Here is a 21,420-nt window from a genome sequence, read left to right on the forward strand (position 1 = left end):
GATCTGTCCATTGGTGAAAGTGGGGTGTTAAAATCCCCTACTATGGTTGTGTTACTGTCGATTTCCTCTTTTATAGCTGTTAGCATTTGCCTTATGTATTGTGGTGCTCCTATGTTGGGTGCATAAATATTTACACTTGTTATATCTTCTTCTTGGATCGATCCCTTGATCATTATGTAGTGTCCTTCTTTGTCTCTTGTAATAGTCTTTATTTTAAAGTCTATTTTGTCTGATATGAGAATTGCTATTCCGTCTTTCTTTTGATTTCCGTTTGCATGGAATATCTTTTTCCATCCCCTCACTTTCAGTCTGTACGTGTCCCTAGGTCTGAAGTGGGTCTCTTTTAGACAGCATATATATGGGTCTTGTTTTGTATCCATTCAGCCAGTCTGTGTCTTTTGGTTGGAGCATTTAATCCATTTACATTTAAGGTAATTATCGATATGTATGTTCCTATTACCATTTTGTTAATTGTTTGGGTTTGTTTTTGTAGGTCTTTTCCTTCTGTTTCCTGCTAGAGAAGTTCCTTTAGCATTTGTTTTAAAGCTGGTTTGGTGGTGCTGAATTCTCCCGGCTTTTGCTTGTCTGTAAAGGTTTTAATTTCTCTGTTGAATCTGAATGAGATCCTTGCTGGGTAGAGTAATCTTGGTTGTAGGTTTTTCCCTTTCATCACTTTAAATATGTCCTGCCAGTCCCTTGTGGCTTGCAGAGTTTCTGCTGAAAGATCAGTTGTTAACCTTATGGGGATTCCCTTGTAGGTTATTTGTTGCTTTTCCGTTGCTGCTGTTAATATTTTTTCTTTGTATTTAATTTTTGATAGTTTGATTAATATGTGTCTTGGTGTGTTTCTCCTTGGATTTACCCTGTATGGGACTCTCTGCACTTCCTGGACTTCATTGACTATTTCCTTTCCCATATTAGGAAGTGTTCAACTATAATCTCTTCAAATATTTTCTCAGTCCCTTTCTTTTTCTCTTCTTCTTCTGAGACCCCTATAATTCAAATGTCGGTGCATTTAATGTTGTCCCAGAGGCCCCTGAGACTGTCCTCAATTCTTTTCATTCTTTTTTCTTTATTCTGTTCTCTGGCAGTTATTTCCACCAGTTTATTTTCCAGCTCACTTATCCATTTTTCCTGCCTCAGTTTTTCTGCTATTGATTCCTTCTATAGAATTTTTAATTTCATTTATTGTGTTGTTCATCATTGTTTGTTTGCTCTTTAGTTCTTCTAGATCCTTGTTAAACGCTTCTTGTATTTTCTTCATTCTATTTCCAAGATTTTGGATCATCTCTACTATCATTACTCTGAGTTCTTTTTCAGATAGACTGCCTATTTCCTCTTCATTTTTTTAGTCTGGGGGGTTTTTACCTTGCTCATCCATCTGCTGCATATTTCTGTCTTCTCATTTTGCTAAACCTACTGTGTTTGGGGTCTCCTTTTCGCAGCCTGCAGGTTCGTACTTCCCATTGTGTTTGGTGTCTGCCCCCAGTGGGTAAGGTTGGTTCAGTGCGTTGTGTAGGCTTCCTTGTGGAGGGGACTGGTGTCTGTGTTCTGGTGGATGAGTCTGTATCTTGTCTCTCTGGTGGGCAGGACTGCATCCAGTTGTGTGTTTTGGGGTGTCTGTGTACTTACTATGATTTTAGACAGCTTCTCTGCTAATGGGTGGGGTTGTGTTCCTGTCTTGCTAGTTGTTTCGCATGGGGTGTCCAGCACTGTAGCTTGCTGGTCGTTGCATGGAGCTGGGTCTTAGTGTTGAGATGGAGATCTCTGGGAGAGCTCTCACCGATTGATATTACGTGGGGCCAGGAGGTCTCTGGTGGTCCAATGTCCTGAACTCGGCTCTCCCACCTCAGGGACACAGGCCTGACACCTGGCTGGAGCACCAAGACCCTGTCAGCTACATGGCTCAGAAGAAAAGGGAGAAGAAAAAAGAAAGAGGGACTTCCCTGGTGGCGTAGTGGTTAAGAATCTGCCTGCCAATGCAGGGGACACAGGTTCGAGCCCTGATCTGGGAAGATCTCACATGTCGCGGAGCAACTAAGCCCGTGCGCCACAACTACTGAGCCTGCACTCTAGAGCCCGCGAGCCACAACTACTGAAGCCCCCGCACCACAACTACTGAAGCCCGCCTGCCTAGAGCCCGTGCTCCACAACAAGAGAAGCCACCACAATGAGAAGCCCGTGCACCGCAACAAAGAGTAGGCCCCTCTCGCCGCACCTAGAGAAAGCCCGCGTGCATTAATGAAGACCCAATGCAGCCAAAATTAAATAAATAAAATAAATAAATTTATTTTAAAAAAGAAAGGAAAATAAATAAAATAAAATAGTTATTAAAATAAAAATTTTAAAAATTATTATTAAAATAAAAAAATTTAAAAATAAAGAAAAGAGAGCAACCAAACCAATAAACAAATCCACCAATGATAACAAGCGCTAAAAACTATACTAAGATAAACATATAAATCAGAAACTAGTCAGTCGCATACAGCAATCCCCAAGTCTACAGTTGTTCCCAAAGTCCACCACCTGAATTTGGGATGATTCGTTGTCTATTCAGGTATTCAACAGATGCAGGATACATCAGGTTGATTGTGGAGATTTAATCCGCTGCTCCTGAGGCTGCTGGGAGAGATTTCCCTTTCTCTTCTTTGTTTGCACAGATCCTGGGGTTCAGCTTTCGATTTGGCCCTGCCTCTGCATGTAGGTCACCCTCTGGTGTCTATCATTCACCCAGACAAGAGGAGGTTAAAGGACTGGCTAATTAGGGGGCTCTGGCTCACGCAGGCCGGGGGGAGGGAGGGGTACAGAATGCAGGGTGAGCCTGTGGTGGCAGAGGCCAGTGTGATGTTGCAACAGCCTGAGGTGCACCATGTGTTCTCCTGGGGAAGTTGTCCCTGGATCACGGGACCCTGGTAGTGGCGGGCTGCACAGGCTCCCGGGAGGGGAGGTGTGGATACTGACCTGTGCTTGCACACAGGCTTCGTGGTGGCTGCAGCAGCAGCCTTAGTGTTTCATGCCCGTCTCTGGTGTCTGTGCTGATAGCCGTGGCTCGTGCCCATCTCTGGAGCTCATTTAGGCAGTGCTCTGAATCCCCTCTCCTCGCGCACCCCGAAACAATGGTCTCTTGACTCTTAGGCACTTCCAGACTTTTTCCCGGATTCCCTCCCAGTTAGCTGTGGCGCACTAGCCCCCTTCAGGCTGTGTTCACACAGCCATCCCCATTTCTCTCCCTGGGTTCTGACCTCCAACGTCTGAGTCTCAGCTCCCAGCCCCAATCCAAGCAGACAAACCTCTCAGGCTGCTGAGTGCTGGTCGGCACCGATCCTCTGTGTGGGAATTTCTCCACTTTGCCACCCACACCCCTGTTGCTGCACTCTCCTCCGTGGCTCTGAAGCTCCCCACCACCACCCCGGGCCCATTCCCTGTCTCTGCCAGTGAAGGGGTTCCTAGTGTGTGGAAACTTTTCCTCCTTCACAGCTCCCTCCCAGAGGTGCAGGTCCCGTCCCTATTCTTTTGTTTCTGTTTTTCCTTTTCTCTTTTGCCCTACCCTCGTACCTGGGGAGTTTCTTGCCTTTTGGGAAGTCTGAGGTCTTCTGCCAGCATTCAGTAGGTGTTCTCTAGGAGTTGTGCCACATGTAGATGTATTTCTAATGTATTTGTGGGGAGGAAGGTGATCTCCACATCTTACTCCTCTGCCATCTTGAAGGTCCTCTTTTTTTTTTTTAAACAAACAATTTATTTTTAAAATTCTTTTTTAAAAATGTATTTATTTATTTGTTTATTATCTTTGGCTGTGTTGGGTCTTTGTTGCTACACACAGGCTTTCGCTAGTTGCGGTGAGTGGGGGCTACTCTTTGTTGCGGTGCGTGGGCTTCTCATGGCAGTGGCTTCTCTTGTTGTGGGACACAGGCTCTAGGTGTGCAGGCTTCAGTAGTTGTGGCATGCGGGCTCAATAGTTGTGGCTCGCGGGCTCTAGAGCACAGGCTCAGTAGTTTTGGCGCATGGGCTTAGTTGCTCCGTGGCATGTGGGATCTTCCCAGACCAGGGCTTGAACCCATGTCCCCTGCATTGGCAGGTCGATTCTTAACCACTGTGCCACTAGGGAAGTCCTGGAAAGTTTGTTTTTAAATACTGCTGGCTCTAAAATGACCAGAAAAGCATCAAATCTGGTACTTAGTTATTTCACAGACCTCATCACTGTTAGTCTGAATAAATAATCTCTTAGATTTTCTAATTGGGACCTAGGAGGATATATCTATTTAATGAAAGAGAAATGGAAGGTTTTGAAATAATTTACTGATTTGGGGAGTGTCATCAGTGGCTTCTTGGGACCATCCTCTTAGCCATTAGGAACACACAGAGCACATAACAGGCGCTCAGCAAATCATAGGCTAATGAGTGGTGTCCACTGAGGTAGAGTTTCTCTGGAGGTGCTCTCCACATCTCTGCTGTGGGAGGATTCCCACTCTAGATTCCATCCCCAGTCCTGCTATTTTCTACCACTGTAACACATATGTGCACATGTTTTGCAAACTACATAGGGCTTACAGTGAGGCAGTAACTCAGCCTTAGAGTGGTCAGAAAACATCATCCCTGATCCACATACAAACTTTGGAGGAGTCCAAAATCCTCTAGAATACAGTGCTCTCCCTCTAAAAAGTCTTGGGGGAGCTGACGCCCCAAGCACACACCTCCTGAGGGGCCCAAACACCCAGAGTTACCTTCGGTCAGCAGCTGGAGGACTCTTAAGCAGCAGATTCTATCATAAACTCAGGGCTTTGCTGAGAACATCACAGATTCTGGGGAGGTCAGCACTGGGCTCAGGGATGCCCTAACCTAGAAAGGCTGTTTTGTTTTCAACTTAGGAGAAATTGTGGTGATCAAAATAGCTCATTTCCAGTGCCACCTTAATGTCTCCATTTCTTTTTCACAATCTCACTGTCTCTATTACTCATTTTATCTTTCTTAGCATTTACATACACATGTTTAACTAAAACAGATACTTTTTTTTTTTCACCTCCTGTACCAGTCAGGACAAGCTAAGTTTGTCTTTAGAACCAAAAAAATCCCTGAATCTCAGTGGAATAACATGCTACCAGACTGCTTATTTTTCACTCACTGAACCTGGCCAGTATAGGATAGTAGGAGGTCTCTGCTTAGCTCTGTCTTTCACGGACCCAGGAGACATAGGTGACTTCTCAATCAATACTTCCATTATAACAAAGGCAAGGCGAAGAGAACATGGCAAACCACATGCTGGGGTGTGAAGCATCGACCCAGAAGGGACACATGTCATTTTCACTCATATTGCTTTGGCCACAGTAAGTCATATGGCTGTTCCTAACTTTAAAGGGATCTTCCCTGTTGCATTGGCTTTGCCTATGATGGAGCATTGGTTGGGATTTTCCCTTTTGGACTAAGGCTTGGCTCTTTGGTTCCATCCTTGGTGGGGCATTGGTTGAGAATTTCCCTTTCTGTGGCTAGAGAAACTGCACCAACTCCCAGAGACTGTTCTGCATTGCACTGGTTTGCTGTTTGCTTGATATTTGACAACACCAGCTGTGAATAATTAAGTATGGGTGATCAGAATTCTGTTCCATCTTGTAGCCCCCTGTGGTGTATTTTACAAAACTGGGAGATCTTCAGCTATGCTCCCATGAATGAAAGAAAATGGTATTTTATTGTAACCCTGCTTGGCCTCAGTACTCCTTGGGATCTGGAGAACAATGGCCCCTATGGTGCTTTAAATTATAACACCATCTTTCAACTAGAACTGTTTTGTAGAAGGAAGGAAAATGGGATGAGATTCCTTATGTATAGGCTTTTATGCTATTGTATCAAAGTGAGCCTTTTGGAATTGGTTTGGCTTTTATCTTAGGTGTGTGCTTCAGTGTCTTGGTACATGAGTACTAATCTGAATCCTGTTCTCTCTTCCTGGTTTTGACCTTCATTAGGGGGTCCTAGTAACTTGAATGCTGATTTAATTTCATCTGGAAGTGAGACATGTGAAAGTGAGTGAGTGACATGTATGGTTGTAGATGATCTACCTGGGTTCTCAGGAACTTTAATCATCTGTAATCCCTGAGACTGAAGAAAAAAAAAAAAGAGGCCTTTTAAACTCAAGCAGGAAAACTGTGAGACCTCTGTCTGTGTCTATATAGATGTATGTATATGCATACATTATAAATATGATGTGTCTCTGCCTTGAAATGGCATTGCCAAGATAGGTTTGTGGATGAATTCATTTAATTGGCTTAAAAGGATTAAGCACTTATAAAAATTCTCATAAATATAAAAGAAACTGACCAGAATAAATTTCAGGTTCACATGATCTGGGAAATATTCAATATTAAATTAATATATGGTATTAAAGCTAACTTAAGGGCTTCCCTGGTGGCGCAGTGGTTGAGAATCTGCCTGCCAATGCAGGGGACACGGGTTCGAGCCCTGGTCTGGGAAGATCCCACATGCCACGGAGCAACTAAGCCCGTGAGCCACAATTACTGAGCCTGCGCGTCTGGAGCCTGTGCTCCGCAACAAGAGAGGCCGCGATGGTGAGAGGCCCGCGCACCGCGATGAAGAGTGGTCCCCACTTGCCGCAACTAGAGAAAGCCCTCGCACAGAAACGAAGACTCAACACAGTCATAAATAAATAAATAAATAAATAAATAAATAACGTGAATTTCTTTAAAAAAAAAAAAAAAAAAGCTAACTTAAGCTTGTTGGTTTGATTAATATAGACATGTCTTTAGAGTCATCAGTATTAAGAATAATACTTTTACTATACTTATGTTTACTGGAAGTCAAATATATCTGTTGCAATTTGTCAGCAAGGAAAATAACTTGATATTGTGGACAAAGAATGTCACCTACCCTACCAGTAAACAAAGGATGTTGTGGCCATCAAGCCATCAGCCACTGTGGCCACACCCCTCCCCCACCAAGGTGTACCCTGAGGGGATTCAGAATGGAGGAAAACAGGATACTGGCCCTAGATAGTTAAGGTGCATATCAAAGGAACAATTTCATTAAGCCCAGACTCTTGAATCTTCCCATACATAGGAAAGCTCTAAATTCATTAACTTGAGATGTCTGTTTTTTCTTTAATTAGCAGTAATCTTTTGATGTTCGACTACCTGTTTTTTCTTTTGTTTTTTGTTTCTGTTTTTGTTTTTTGCAAAACTCTTATATATGCTGGCTCCTCTTTTGCCTCTTTGGAACGTCCCTCAGAGCAATCTGAGAGGCTTTCCCAGGCTGAAGACTTCAAATAATCTCCCCTGATTTTGGTAACTTGAAACTTTAGTTTTGTTAAATTAAATTAAATGATAGGAATTTATGGAAAATCTAGGTCATTTCAAATAAGATAAAATACTGGAACATTAATTGCTAAACAGGTCTGAGTTTACCTACCTTTGCCTTCTTACAAGAGGAAAACTAAAACATAAGTTCCAATCAGGAAATGCTGGTATGACAAACAGTTCACAATTACTTGATTCTTGGTTTTTGCTAGAGATTAAGGTTTTTAAGGGCTAAAATTATAATATGAAGCTACTAAAATAATAAGGGAAACATTTCAGTATTCCAGGAAAGTACGATATGTGTTTTCAGTAAAAGAATGTATGAGGAATGGAAATGCATTTTGTTAGGGAAAAAAACAGTAGTTTTGTCCTAGAGCTGATTGTTTCTGAATGGAAAAGAAAATAAAATCCAAAATAGTATGGATTCAAAAAGTTGTAGAAGGTTTGTGAAAAGGAACACTGAGAAAAAAGTTTTGTACATGGTCAGGATTGGCTCAGATTGGATTAAATTTAATTAGGTAAATGGATTTTGTTATTAAGAGTAGGCTGGTGCAAGACTGGATTTGGTTTCTCTCTGTTAAGAGAACAAAGTTTTCTTAGAACGGTGCTTTTGATAACAGATTTTTTCTTTGCCTTTAAGTGACCTGTATTTGTTTTTAAAATCGTTTATTGTCACTTTGATTATGTGAATAAGTATTCACAGTGACCTGTGATACTATTTGACCAAGTGTTTTGATATTTTTGACAAACTTTCCAAATATCAAATTCTTAATGAGGTTCTTTTGACCTCCAGCTAACTCTGGGATACTTCAGAGGAACCCTGAGGCATCTCAGCATCTCAGAGAGATTAAATTAACTAGGATTATTTGGTATGTTAAATTACATGGGAAGCATTGTCAAATGAGTGATAAGCCTTCTCAGGTTATACTGTATGGGTAAATATCATTAATATAGACATTTTAGAAATTACATGAAATTTCTAAAATTTGGATATGTCCTGATATATAGTGTTATTGTTACCCCCAAACTGGGTTTGCCTCTTGGTGGGTGTCAAACTAAAAGACACAACCAAGCCAAACATAGGGAGAAGGATGGCTTTACCACTTGCAGCAAGTAAGGAGAAGACTGGGGTCTTTCCCAAAGCAGTGTCTCCCCAGCAGCAAAATTGGGGCAGTTTTAAGCTAAGGGTACATGCATATTCATGAAGGGGCTTGAGCAGAGGAGAGTTCAGCATTGAATTGGGGCCAAGTTCAACCAAGTCCAAGCTTTCGTTGACTGAACTCACAAGGGTCAGAAAAAGTCATCATCATCCCTTAGGTTCCAGTTGATCCTGTGACTGAGTGCCCAAGGAGGGTTTAAATTCTGCAAAACAGCTCAAGAAGGTGCTTCAGGCTAGCCTTTACCATGGAAACAGAACTGGGAGTCTTTACATCTGATTTATCTTTGTTATTGTTACTTCTCTTGCCTGATAACAGTTCTTTTGTTCCCTTAAGATCATTATTACTGAGACCTGTTCAAGAGCAAGCATTGTTGCCAGGTTAACCGATCACAAAATGGCTGAGGCCTAAAACGGCTTCTCTTATGTCAAAAAGCTATAACTGATTCTTTTTTCTCCAGGGACCCCCTAACCTATCTGCTAACATTATCAGTCATTATTCTAGTTATTATCTTAAAATGTTGTGTGTCACAGCAGTAACAAAGTTTCTTTGTCAATTACATCATAATCAGGTGTTTAACTGCCTTTTAAAGTCTTTTGTCATGTATAGACAGTTATTATTGTACCCCAATGCTTTTGCAAAAGTGCTTCATCTTCTAGAAGATTCATAGGAAGGACTTTTGGACAAGCACAGTTTCTGGTAAATTTCAGATCATACTGTTGAACTGGGTAAGAAATTAAAGAATCCTAATGGAAAATCTGATGGCTTCATAAAACTACTAACAAAAGAATTGCTTACTCAGTGAACTGATGAATATGGTTATAATTTTCATGGTTTTTATCTGGAATATTATTGGTTTTGATCTGTGTTTTCCAGATATAAGGAAACCCTTCCCCTCATGGTAATTATGACTTAAAGCAATTTGGTAAATTACCCCTCTGTAAGTAGAACTAAAACATTTATCTTTTCTCTCTACCTGATCCATCCAGAAATTGGAAACTCTTAGGTTCTGAACAGACTTATCAGGTGAACAAAAAAGGCTGCCTCCTGGCAGGTACAGGAATCTTGATATTTTGGGGAACTCTAGAGGAGAGAAGTTCACCCAGGCAGAATCTAATGGCAAGTCCTTGGCATGACTTTCCTGGCCTTGAGAGGCCTATTAAAAGTTGTCTGAACAAACATATGGACACCAAGGGGGGAAAGTGGTGTGGCAGGTGGTGGTGGTGTGATGAACTGGGAGATTGGGATTGACATATATACACTAATATGTATAAAATAGATAACTAATAAGAACCTGCTGCATAAAAAAATAAATTAAATAAAATTCAAAAATTCAAAAAAAAAAAGTTGTCTGAGACTCCTTATGAAAAGTTCCAGTACAGCCAGTGTAAAAAACCCTATGTGACCAATTAACCAGACTTATTTGGTAAACAAATTAGTCTTAATTCGGCTATATTTGGTAAAAGTGAGGGTAATTTTAGAAAGAAAAAGATTATGTTTCAATGGATATTAAATTCTAGTTCTGTTACTTGAGGTCTGTATTTACTCTCTAAGATTCGCTTCCCAGATAACTCACCTCACAGATATATAACAATATGTCTTTGAGTTCTTCGGTAGGAACTAAGGCCCCCACCCAGTTCCTGGAGGAACGTAACTTCAGGCTGAGCACAAGATTCCCGGAACACCACCTTGTTTCTTCACCACCAGCCAAAAACAGGAAAGTCACATACTCTGCAGCCCTCACCCCAGATTTTGCCCTTAGAAACTCTTCCTCCCAAACCATTGAAGAATTCGGTTTTTTTGAGCACGAGCTGCCTGTTCTCCTTGCTTGGCCCTTGCAATAAACCTTTCTCTGCTCTAAACTCCGACATCTCAGTTTGTTTGGCCTCACCATTTTTCAGGCACTCGAACTTGTCTTCGACAAAAAGAAGTCTGAAAAAAAATGTTGTTGAGGTACAAGTCCACTCTGACCTTCAATTAGCACCATTTCTGTGTGGCTGAAAGGTTTCACTCCCCAGAACCATCTGTTAACAAGTTGAGGACAAAGACTCCATGACCTCCTTGATGATCTGCCCTGCTAATAGCAGAGCCTGGTACCTAGTAATTGCTCAATCTATATATGTTGAATCAATATCATGTATCCTATGAATCTTTCACAGTACTTGCTGAGTTGAATAATGCAGTACAAATCCAGGTTATTTCAATAAAAACCAAGTCTGACAACCCTAAGGCACAAGAGCCTTACTTTACACACTACTTTCCATAAACTTCCAGATACCTTGCTTTAAAACACTTGTCTTTTACTAAAAGTCCACACAAATACTTCCACCCAAACTTGCTCAGCTTTTCCAAGCAGGTAATTGCTTCTGCAGCACCAGGGTCACGTGTCTATGGTAGCGCCTACTGCTTGGGATTGATGTTACTCAGTTTATGTCTCTCATCTGCTGGGCTGTGAGTTCCTGGAACTTGGCTGTTTTATTTACTCTTTACCCAAACAAGTGGCTAGATGCATAAGGATAGTCATAATGAAAATGTTGGTTTGTGCACATAGTTGGAGCAATCCATGCCCAGGATGATTTGTGCTGTGTTTGTAGGGTACATTTAAAAAAAAAAAAAAATCACATATTAAAAATCTTTGAATTCCCCAATAAGTTCATATCAACTCTGTGTATGAGTAAGATCAATTTCTCGACTTGACTAAGGAAACTGACTCACAAGTTCAAACCCTGAATCCAAGGTTACACAGAGAAGAGGCTAAATATGCAGGTTAACTTCAGCTCTGAACAGCGAGACGTGCGCCGGAGGCCTTTTGTATTCTTTGGGCCACCGTAGCCGGATCCTCTCTCCGTTCCCTCTATTTATGCGCCTGCGCACTGCTGGAACGCCGTCCATTTCTCCAAGGACGTCGTTGTTGAGGTGAGTCTTGCGCGTTTTGCGTCCCTCGTTCGGATTCCCGTACCTGCCGCCTCCCGCTGCCTGCTGTCGGTCTACATTGGAGCTAAATCGTTACTCTGCATCTCTGGGGCGGAAAACCTCGGACCTCTCGCCCTCGTCGACCCCAGCAAGTCCTCGTTGCGGCCTTTTAGGGGAGGCGGGCTGGCGGCGCGGGTCCCACGGGGGCCGGGTTTGCTCAGGGGGCCTCGAGGGACCGCCGGGCTTTTGAGACAGCCGGCCCGGGCCCGGTGGCCGCTGCTTTTTTACCGCTTTCAGCGTGACCTTCGTTGCGTCTTTTGACCTGTCTGGTCACAGTGTCTTCACCTACAAAAAGGGAAGGTGGTTTCTTCCTCATCCGTTCCAGAGGCTCAAGGAGCACCGTCGGCCCTTAGTGGGCGTCAGCTTTGTGGTAGCGTTTGTGATTGGAGTTGGGAAGCTGCAGGAGGGTCACCGGGCCTGTGGTAGGAGTGCAGGGGTGGGCTCCCGGCAGCCCCCTGCGCGCGCCCACGACCTTTCCGCCCGTGCCCGGGCCGCGCTCGCCGAAGGTCGGGAGGCCGGCCCGCGCGCCGCGGCCTTCAGGCCCGGGTCACAAAGTGGGCCCTGCGGGACCTGCTACGGTCCCGCCCGAGTGTTAGTTCTTGACTGCGTGACCTTGAAATAGTCCCGTAACCTTCCTGCATCCCGGTTTTCTCAATAAAATGGGAAAACAGCTGTGTCACAGGCTGAAATGTGTTGGTAGTAAGCTTGTAGAGTTAATGCTAGGAATGTTTGCACTTGTGATTCCCCATCCAGAGCCGCTGCTAATCTTCCCTGTAGTTGGGTGAGGTTTTTGTTGTTCTTGTTCCCTGGTTACTACTGTTGGGCTGCGATCATCTTGCTTATTTAGGGTGGTCTTCCACCGTGTGAGAAGATGAAACCGCTAAGCCAGTAAAGACCTTAGGCTTCGGGAGAGGAGTAGGTCCACTGTCCTGCCTGTGCCTCTCTGGGTACTAAAATGCATTATGCAGAAGAGTTCTTTAGGTATCTTATGTTCTAAGAGTTGTCTTTTATTATTTTAGCTGTCAAGGAGAAAAACTACCATGGCTTCCAGTTCTTTGACAAAACCTCAGATGCGTGGCCTTCTGGCCAAGCGTCTGCGATTTCATATTGTTGGAGCATTCGTTGTCTCCTTGGGAGTTGCAGCTTTCTATAAGGTATGTATGTTTTATTTTTACTTTGTGCTCATGGTCCAAAAATGTGTTTTAAATTTGAAAATGTATTTTATTTTCATAGATAGCATATAGAGTCTTTTATTTTTTTTAAGATTTTTTTTGACGTGGGCCATTTTAAAATTCTTTATTCAACATGTTACAATACCGCTTCTGTTTTATGTTTTGGTTTTTTGGCCACGAGGCATGTGGGGTCTTAGTTCCCCAACCGGGGATCGAACCCACACCCCCTGCATTGGAAGGCAAAGTCTTAACCACTGGACTGCCAGGGAAGTCCCTAGAGTCTTTTAAAGAAATTCCCTCTGTAATGTGCTCCTTTCCTCTTACCCTTTATCCACCCACCTAAGTGTGATGGGAAAGTATCTTATTCCCCAGGTGGCTTGTCCTCCATCTTTAAATGAAGTTGTCTTAGTTTGCTAGGGCTGCCATAACAAAATACCACAAACTGGGTGGCTTCCACAATAGAAATGTTTTTTTTTGAGGCTGAAAATCCAAGATCAGGATAACTGTGGGGGACTTCCCTGGCAGTCCAGTGGTTGAGACTCCGTGCTTCCACTGGTTCTATCCCTGATATGAGGCACTGGTTCTATCCCTGGTTGGGGAAATAAGATCCTGCATGCCCTGCGCTGCGGCCAAAAAAATAGTTGGCTGTGGGGTTGATTTCTGAGGCCTCTCTCCTTGGCTTTGTATTCCTGTCTTCTCCCTCTCATCACATGGTCCTCTGTGTGTTAGCATTGTTTCTGTCTGAATTTTCTCCTTCTCTAAGGATGCTAGTCATGTTGGGTTAGGACCCACCCTAAAGACTTCATTTTAACTTAATTACCTCTTTCAGGGCCTTATAATAGGATTCAAGATAAGTAGGATTCAAGGTGAACAAAAACTTGGTGATTTATGTTGTCTTTAGATATTGTTTCTAATAATTAAAAAAAATTAGTCCTAAATGTGATATGTTACTTTTTAGTTTGCTGTGGCTGAACCAAGAAAGAAGGCATATGCAGATTTCTACAGAAATTATGATTCCATAAAAGATTTTGAGGAGATGAGGAAGGCTGGTATCTTTCAGAGTGCAAAGTGATTTTGGAATATAAAGGTAATATGGTTATTTGAAATTACTGTTTAAAATCTTTTAACTGTGGCAATATATATAAAATATACAGTCCTAACTATTTTTAAGTGTACAGTTCAGTATTGTCAAGTACATTTACATTGTTGCACAACCAGTCTTCAGAACTCTTTTCATCTAAGTAGTCAATTTTATCTGTATACCACATTTTGTTTAATCATCTGTTAATGGACGCTTGGATTGCTTTTGGCTACTGTGCATAATGCTGCTGCTTTGTGTGCAGATATCTCTTTGATACCCTGCTTTAATACTTTTTTGAGTATATACTCAGAAGTGGAGTTGCTGAATCATATGGTAGTTCTGTTTTTAATTTTTTTTTTAATTAATTAATTTATTTATATTTATTTTTGACTGTGTTGGGTCTTTGTTTCTGTGCGAGGGCTTTCTCCAGTTGTGGCAAGCGGGGGCCACTCTTCATCACGGTGCGCGGGCCTCTCACTATCGCGGCCTCTCTTGTTGCGGAGCACAGGCTCCAGACGCGCAGGCTCAGTAGTTGTGGCTCACGGGCCCAGTTGCTCCGCAGCATGTGGGATCTTCCCAGACCAGGGCTCGAACCTGTGTCCCCTGCATTGGCAGGCAGACTCTCAACCACTGCGCCACCAGGGAAGCCCCTGTTTTTAATTTTTTAAGGAACTGCCATACTATTTTACATAGTGGCTGCACCATTTTTTACTTCACCAACTTCTGTTCACAAGGGTTGCAATTACTCCACATCCTTGTGAACACTTGTTTTCTGGTTTTTTGATAGTAGACATCGAAATGGGTGTGAGGTGTTGTTTTATTTTGGTCTTCGTTTGCATTTCCCTAGTGGTTAATGATGTTGAGCATCTTTTCCCATGCTTTTTGGCCATTTGGACATTTCTCTGGAGAAATGTCTATTCAAGTCCTTTGCCCACTTTTAATTGGATTGTTTTTGTTGAGTTGTAGGAGTTATTTAAAACTCCCTATCAGATATGATTTAGATATTTTCTCCCATTCTATGGATTGCCTTTTCAGTCTGTTAATTGTGTCCTTTGATGCACAGACATTTGAAATTTTGGTGGAGTCTAATTTATGTAATTTTTCTTTTGTTGCCTGTGCTTTTGGTGTCATGTTTAAGAAATCATTGACAAATCCAGTGTTGTAAAGTATTATATTTTCTGCGAACGTTTTATAGTTTTATTAGCTCTTACCTTTAGGTCTTTGATCCATTTTGTTAATTTTTGGATATGATGTTAAGGGAACATGAACATAGGATGTCTTTCCATTTTTGTCTTTAATTTCAGCAGTGTTTTGTATCTTTCAGTATACAAGTCTTTTGCCTCCTTGGTGAAGCTTATTCCTAAGAATTGTATTTTTTTTTTAATGCTAATGTAATTGGGATTGTTTCCTTAATTTGCTTTTCTGATTATTCATTGTTAGTGTCTAGAAACACAGCTGATTTCGTGCGTTGATTTTGTATCCTGCAGCTTTGCCGAGTTTATTCTAACAGTTTTTTGTGTGCGTGTGAAATCTTTTTGGGATTTCTGCATGTAAGATCAGGTCTTCTGCAGAGGTAGTTTTACTTCTTCCTTTCCAATTTGGATGTCTTTTCTTTTTCTTCCCTAATTGCTCTGACTAGGACTTCCAGTACTATGTTGAATAGAAGGGTTAAGAATGGGCATCCTTGTTTTTTTTTTTTTTTCTGACCTTGGAGAAGCTTTTAAGTCTTTCACTATTGAGTATATTAGCTGTGGGTTTCTCATGTATCACCTTTATTATGTTGAGGTAGTTTCTTTCTGTTCTTTATTTGAATTTTTTTTAATCATGAAAAGGTATTGAATTTTTCAAATGCGTTTTCTGAATTAGTTGAGATGATCATGTGGCTTTTTTATACTTCTGTGGTATAGTTTCTTATGTTGAATCATCCTTGGTCATGGTATGTAATCCTTTTAATGAGCTGTTGAATTGTTTGCTAGTATTTTTTGAAGGATTTTTGCATCTGTATTTGGGATATTACTCTGTAATTTCTTGTGTTATATTTGTCTGACTTTGATATCAGGGTAATGCTGGTCTTATAGAATGTTTTATATTCTTAAATGAGATGGTGAGTCAGATGTGGCCACAAGAGACATGTGAGAGGTTCAGGAAAACATGGTGGGGGCCAGTCTCTCCGCCATACAGAAATGTTTAAGATGTCTTAATATAAATATATAGAAAACAAAAAATACATAGAGTGAATTTGGAAGTGTTCCCCCCCCGCCCCCCTTCAGTTTTTTGGAAGAGCTTGAGGAGGATTGGTGTTAACTCTTTTTTAAGTGTTTGGTAGAATTTCCCTGTGAAGCCATCTGATCCTGGGCTTTTCTTTGTTGGGAGGTTATTGATTGCTGATTTAATCTCCTTACTTACTTATAAGTCTGTTAATCTGTTTCTTATTTCTTGGTAGGTTGTGTGTTTATAGGAATTATTCCATTTCATGTGGGTGATCTAATTTGGTGACATAATGTCCCTTCTTTAATTTCTGTTTTTAGTTGAGTCTTCTTTTTTCTTAGTTTGACTAAAGGTTTGTTATATTGGTTGATCTTTGCAGATAACCAGCTCTTTTGATTTTGTTGATGTATCTCTAGTGTTTTTCTGTTCACTATTTTGTTTAATCTTTATTTCCTGCTAGCTTTCGTTTATCTTGCTTTTCTTTTTCTACCTTTTTAAGGTGTAAACTTAGGTTGTTGACTTGATCTTCTTTTTAAATTTCTTTTTTCTTTATTTTTTGGCTGCATTGGGTCTTCTTTGCTGCACGTGGGCTTTCTCTATTTGTGGCGAGTGGGGACTACTCTTCGTTGCGGTGCGCAGGCTTCTCGTTGCGGTGGCTTCTCGTTGCAGAGCACGGGCTCTAAGCGCGTGGGCTTCAGTAGTTGCAGCACGTGGGCTCAGTAGTTGTGGCTCACGGGCTCTAGAGCACGGGCTCAGTAGTTGTGGTGCATGGGCTTAGTTGCTCCGTGGCATGTGGGATCTTCCCGGACCAGGGATCAAACCTGTGTCCCCTGCATTGGCAGGTGGATTCTTAACCACTGCACCACCAGGGAAGTCCTAAATTTCTTTTCTGATATCTACTTTGACCCACTGGTTGTTGGAGAGTATGTTTAATTTCAACATATTTGTGGATTTTTCTATTTTCCTTCTGGTATAAATTTCTAGTTTCATCTCTTGTGACCAGAAAAGATACTTCATGTGACTTCAGTATTTTAAAATCTATTGTCTGGTTTTATGGCCTAACATGGAAATTAATCCATATGCACTTGAGAAAAAAAAATGTGTATTCTCATGTTAGGTAGAATGTTCTGTATTTGTCTCTTAGATCTGATTGGTCTGTAGTGTTCAAGTCCACTTATTTTCTTAATGATCTTCTGTCTGGTTCTTATAGCCATTATTGAAAGTATTTTAAGTCACCCACTATTACTGTAGAGCTGTCTATTTCTCCCTTCAATTCTGTTAGCATTTGCTTCATATTTGCTTCATATATTTCAAAGCTCTGATGTTTGGTGCATATATATTGATATTTATAATCTGTCTTCTTGGTGAATTGACCCTTCTATCATTATATAATGTCCTTTGTCTTTGTAACATTTTTTGACTTAAAGTCTGTTTTGTCTGCTATTGGTATAGCTACTCTTGCTCTCTTGATTGCTGTTTGTATGGAATCTTTTTCCATCCTTAGCTTTTAAACTGTGTGTGTCCTTGGATCTAAAGTGAATCTCTTGTAGACAGCTCATAGTTGGACCTTGTTTTGTATCCATTCCTCAGATCTATGACTTTTGGGGAGTTTAAACCAACCTATTGTTATAATCTATTTTGAATTGGTAACAACTTATTTCAATCACATAGAAAATTCTCTTTTACAGCTCTGCTCCCCTACTTTGTTACTAATGCCACAAATTGTATTTTTAGATACTGTGTACCCATTAACATAGATTTCTTTTTTTTAGAGCTTTTGTCTCTAAATCCTACAAAATTAAAAGTGGGGATATGAAACAGTTACAACACTGGCTTTTATATTTATTCATATATTTGCCTTTGCCAGTGAACTTTATATTTCCACATGGCTTTTGAGTTACTGCCTAGTGTAATTTTTTAATTAATTTATTTATTATTTATTTTTGGCTGTGTTGGGTCTTTGTTGCTGTGCATGTGCTTTCTCTAGTGGCAGTGAGCGGGGGCTACTCTTCGTGTTGCTGTGCGCGGGCTTCTCACTGCAGTGGCTTCTCTTGTTGCGGAGTGTGGGCTCTAGGCGCACGGGCTTCAGTACTTGTGGCTTGCGGGCTCTAGAGTGCAGGCTCAGTAGTTGTGGTGCACGGGCTTAGTTGCTCCGCAGCATGTGGGATCTTCCCGGACCAGGGATCCAACTCCTGTCCCCTGCATTGGCAGGCGGATTCTTAACCACTGCGCCACCAGGGAAGTCCCTGTCTAGTGTAATTTTGTTTCAACTTGAAGAACTCTCATTGCAGATCTAGTAGTAATGAATTCCTTATCTTTTAGTTTTTTTTTAAAATCTAGGAATGTCTTAATTTTCTTCCTGATTTTTTTTTTTAATTATTTATTTATTTATTTATTTATTTATTTTTGGCTGTGCTGGGTCTTCGGTTCGTGCGAGGGCTTTCTCTAGTTGCGGCAAGTGGGGGCCACTCTTCATCGCGGTGCGCGGGCCTTTCACTATCGCGGCCCCTCCCGTTGCGGGGCACAGGCTCCAGACGCGCAGGCTCAGCAGCTGTGGCTCACGGGCCCAGCTGCTCCGTGGCATGTGGGATCTTCCCAGACCAGGGCTCGAACCCGTGTCTCCTGCATTAGCAGGCAGATTCTCAACCACTGCGCCACCAGGGAAGCCCACTTCCTGATTTTTGAAGGACATTTTTGCTGGTTATAGTATTCTTGGTTGGTAATTTTTGTGTGTGTGTGTGAGCACTTTGTATTTACCATCTGACATCCTTGTGACCTGCAGGGTTTCTCCTGAGAAATCCACTGCTAATCTTACAGAGGCTCCCTTGTAGGTGATGAATCATTTTTTTCTTGGTGCTTCCAAGATCCATTGTCTTTGGTTTTTTTTTTTTTTTTTTTTAAATTTATTTATTTATTTATTTTGGCTGTGTTGGGTCTTCGTTTCTGTGCGAGGGCTTTCTCTAGTTGCGTCAAGCGGGGGCCACTCTTCATGGGCCACTCTTCATCGCGGTGTGCGGGCCTCTCTCACTATCGCGGCCTCTCTTGTTGGGAGCACAGGCTCCAGACGCGCAGGCTCAGTAGCTGTGGCTCGCGGGCCTAGTTGCTCCGCGGCATGTGGGATCTTCCCAGACCAGGGCTCGAACCCGTGTCCCCTGCATTGGCAGGCAGATTCTTAACCACTGCGCCACCAGGGAAGCCCTGTCTTTGGTTTTTGACAGTTGGATTATAATGTGTCTTCGTGTTGGGTCTCTTTGGGTGCATCTTACTTCCAGTAACATCTTGTATTTATATATCCATTTCTTTGCTCAAAGTTGGGAAGGTTTTGGCCGTTATTTCTTCAAATAAACTCTCTACCCCTTCTCGCACTTCCAGAATACATACATTGGTCTTTTTGGTGGTGTCTCATAAGTCACTTAAACTCTGTCACCATTCTCATCAGTGCTCTGAGATAAAGATAGAAGCAGTCCCTTGGGAAGCCCTCAAATAAGCCAGAACATTGCATGCAGGGTCTTCTCTTTTCCTTCTGCCCTGAAGGAGGAGTCAGGAATTGGTCACTTTCCTCCTGACCTCACTGCTGCATTGAGGAGGGGGTGGGGCAAGGGTGAGAAAAAAGTGCATGACATTTCCTGCCATTTTGAGTGCAGCTTTTTCATATTTAGGTGTTTGCTTGGTTGTTGCAGCTTAATTGATTTCTGCAGTTCTCACAAACACACTTTGGTCCATGTGTTGTTGCGTTTTCTCTTCGGGAGTAGGGGTATGGAGCTTTGTTATTGCACCATCTTGCTGACATGAAGTTGATTTTATGTTCAGAATCATTTTGCATGTTGTGCTATTACTGCTAGATTGGCATCAGGAAAATCACATTTTTAGAAGTGCTTTAAAAAACAAGTTTTTGACAGTTATTTTTAGTTTGTTAGTTTGTTATTTTTAGTTTGTTATTTGGATGTCCATAGGTGACTTGGTGGCTTTCCAGAGATTCTGGTTTGGGTGGTTAAGGTCTACTGCCTTATGGACAGTGTGATTAAGGTTCTGTGTCTAGAAGAGGACTGGCTTGTGTGCTGATGAAAGGTCATCTGTTAAATTGATTTGAAAGCATGTGTCCAGTACCTGATGAAACTATTTGTACTGTGGAATCTTGTAATTCATGTGTTTAACTTCATTCAAGCTCAACAAAATAGTAAGGTAGAACAATTCAAGTAGAGTTAAAGATCCTGTCTACCACCCCAGTGTGAGTTTGCTGTGACAAGGGGAATGTGAATGTGCTATTTTTTTTTCAGGCAGACTGTTCCTGAAGGAGCATTCCAACTGCCATATGTATGTATGTGTGAGAGTGTGTGTGTGTGTGATCTTTCCCAAGATCTGGGGTGTGGGGGAGACCTGCTGTATTGGACTCAGGTCAGTTTTCTAAAAGATTCAAGGATAATTTTGACTATGAATAACTTTTGCTTAATATAAGATTCAATTCTGTTACATTCCATTTCTATAGTTGTTTATATTTAATATAAAGGCGGTATCTGAGTCACAGATAGATACATGCCACAGTTTAATATATATAATAGTAGAAAAACAACTTTATTCCCAGTGGTTGGAAAATTGATAAGGAATTTATGACATTCATATCATGGACTATTATGTCCCTTAGAATTGGTAATCACAGAGTAACAGAAATTAGTAGAATAGAAAACTAAGAATGTATTTTGTAAAGGGTGATCTGTGTTAAAGAGTGCACAGAAAAAAAGTCTGAAGGTAAAAAGATCAAGAAAATATTAGTGGTTGTGTGTGGAATCTTAACATTGCTGTTTTCTTGTACCTTTGAAATTTTCAAAACTTCCACAGTGGGTATGCATTTCATAATCAGATGTTAACAGGCTGATTTTTTTAAATATATATTTTTTTACCTTTTACTTACAAGAAGTTGATTGTTTAAAAAACAATAAGAAAAAGAGGAACAGATTTGGAGATAGGAATAGAAATGTTGTTTAGAACAGATGGGCTACTGGTTTTTAAGAACAGTATGGGTATGAGAAGGGAACAGAGGGGGGTGGACTTGAAGAAAAAAAGCAGAATTTGGTAAATGAAAGCAAAAAAACCCCAAAGTGAGGTGTCAGTGTCCCAAGTGGAAAAGAGGCTGGTCAGGGAGGTTCGGGAGCCTGGGGGAGAATGGACCTGGAGCCCAGGCAGCCTGAAGAGGGCTGCTCCTGGGCTCAGGGTGAGTGATCAAAGTGTGGCTTCCACTGGTAACAGTGGACCTCAGGGGATCTCCAGGGTGCTGAGGTATTAAGAGAATGATTGTCATTAACTTGGCCACTCTGTTTTTCTCCACAGAATTTCTTTGGGTTGAGTTCCATGGAAGTTTGTCACTTACCTGTGTTCCTGAACTATGAACTACTAATATCTGGGCTAAGGAATAGTTTCTCATGATAAATAAACGATTAACAAATACTGTGGACACTAAATTTTTGTGCAGTTACTCTTGCTGATACATATAGTTCAGGGTACTTGCATTAGAATTGGTCATATCATTGGAATTA

The 21,420-nt window shown here is 41.5% G+C and overlaps 1 protein-coding gene across 5 annotated transcripts; it reads left to right on the plus strand.

Annotated features, from left to right (window-relative positions):
• Positions 1-11,308: 11,308 nt before the first annotated feature.
• On the plus strand, positions 11,309-21,331 carry LOC114236623 (cytochrome c oxidase subunit 6C). Of its 5 annotated transcripts, none has more exons than XR_009005769.1 (5): positions 11,309-11,371; positions 12,448-12,582; positions 13,559-13,687; positions 20,167-20,203; positions 21,215-21,331. XR_009005769.1 is itself a non-coding variant. In XM_028164298.2 (4 exons), the coding sequence occupies exons 2-3, from the start codon at positions 12,469-12,471 to the stop codon at positions 13,670-13,672; spliced, it is 228 nt and encodes a 75-aa protein (XP_028020099.1). In that variant the 5' UTR covers positions 11,378-11,516; positions 12,448-12,468; the 3' UTR covers positions 13,673-13,687; positions 21,215-21,331. The 5 variants fall into 5 exon arrangements, 1 of the variants encoding a protein (XP_028020099.1); XR_009005768.1 differs by lacking the exon at positions 11,309-11,371 and adding an exon at positions 11,378-11,516; XR_009005771.1 differs by lacking the exon at positions 11,309-11,371 and adding an exon at positions 11,592-11,850.
• Positions 21,332-21,420: the final 89 nt, after the last annotated feature.

The sequence above is a fragment of the Balaenoptera acutorostrata genome, chromosome 17 (assembly GCF_949987535.1).
Source record: "Balaenoptera acutorostrata chromosome 17, mBalAcu1.1, whole genome shotgun sequence".
In the NCBI taxonomy this organism is placed as follows: Eukaryota; Metazoa; Chordata; class Mammalia; order Artiodactyla; family Balaenopteridae; genus Balaenoptera; species Balaenoptera acutorostrata.

What these genes read in the sequence shown, in the direction of transcription:
- LOC114236623 (XM_028164298.2), top strand. Translation starts at nt 12,469, where the DNA reads ATGGCTTCCAGTTCTTTGACAAAACCTCAGATGCGTGGCCTTCTGGCC. An exon ending in GAGTTGCAGCTTTCTATAAG is followed by an intron (nt 12,583 to 13,558) that starts GTATGTATGTTT and finishes GTTACTTTTTAG; the next exon opens with TTTGCTGTGGCTGAACCAAG.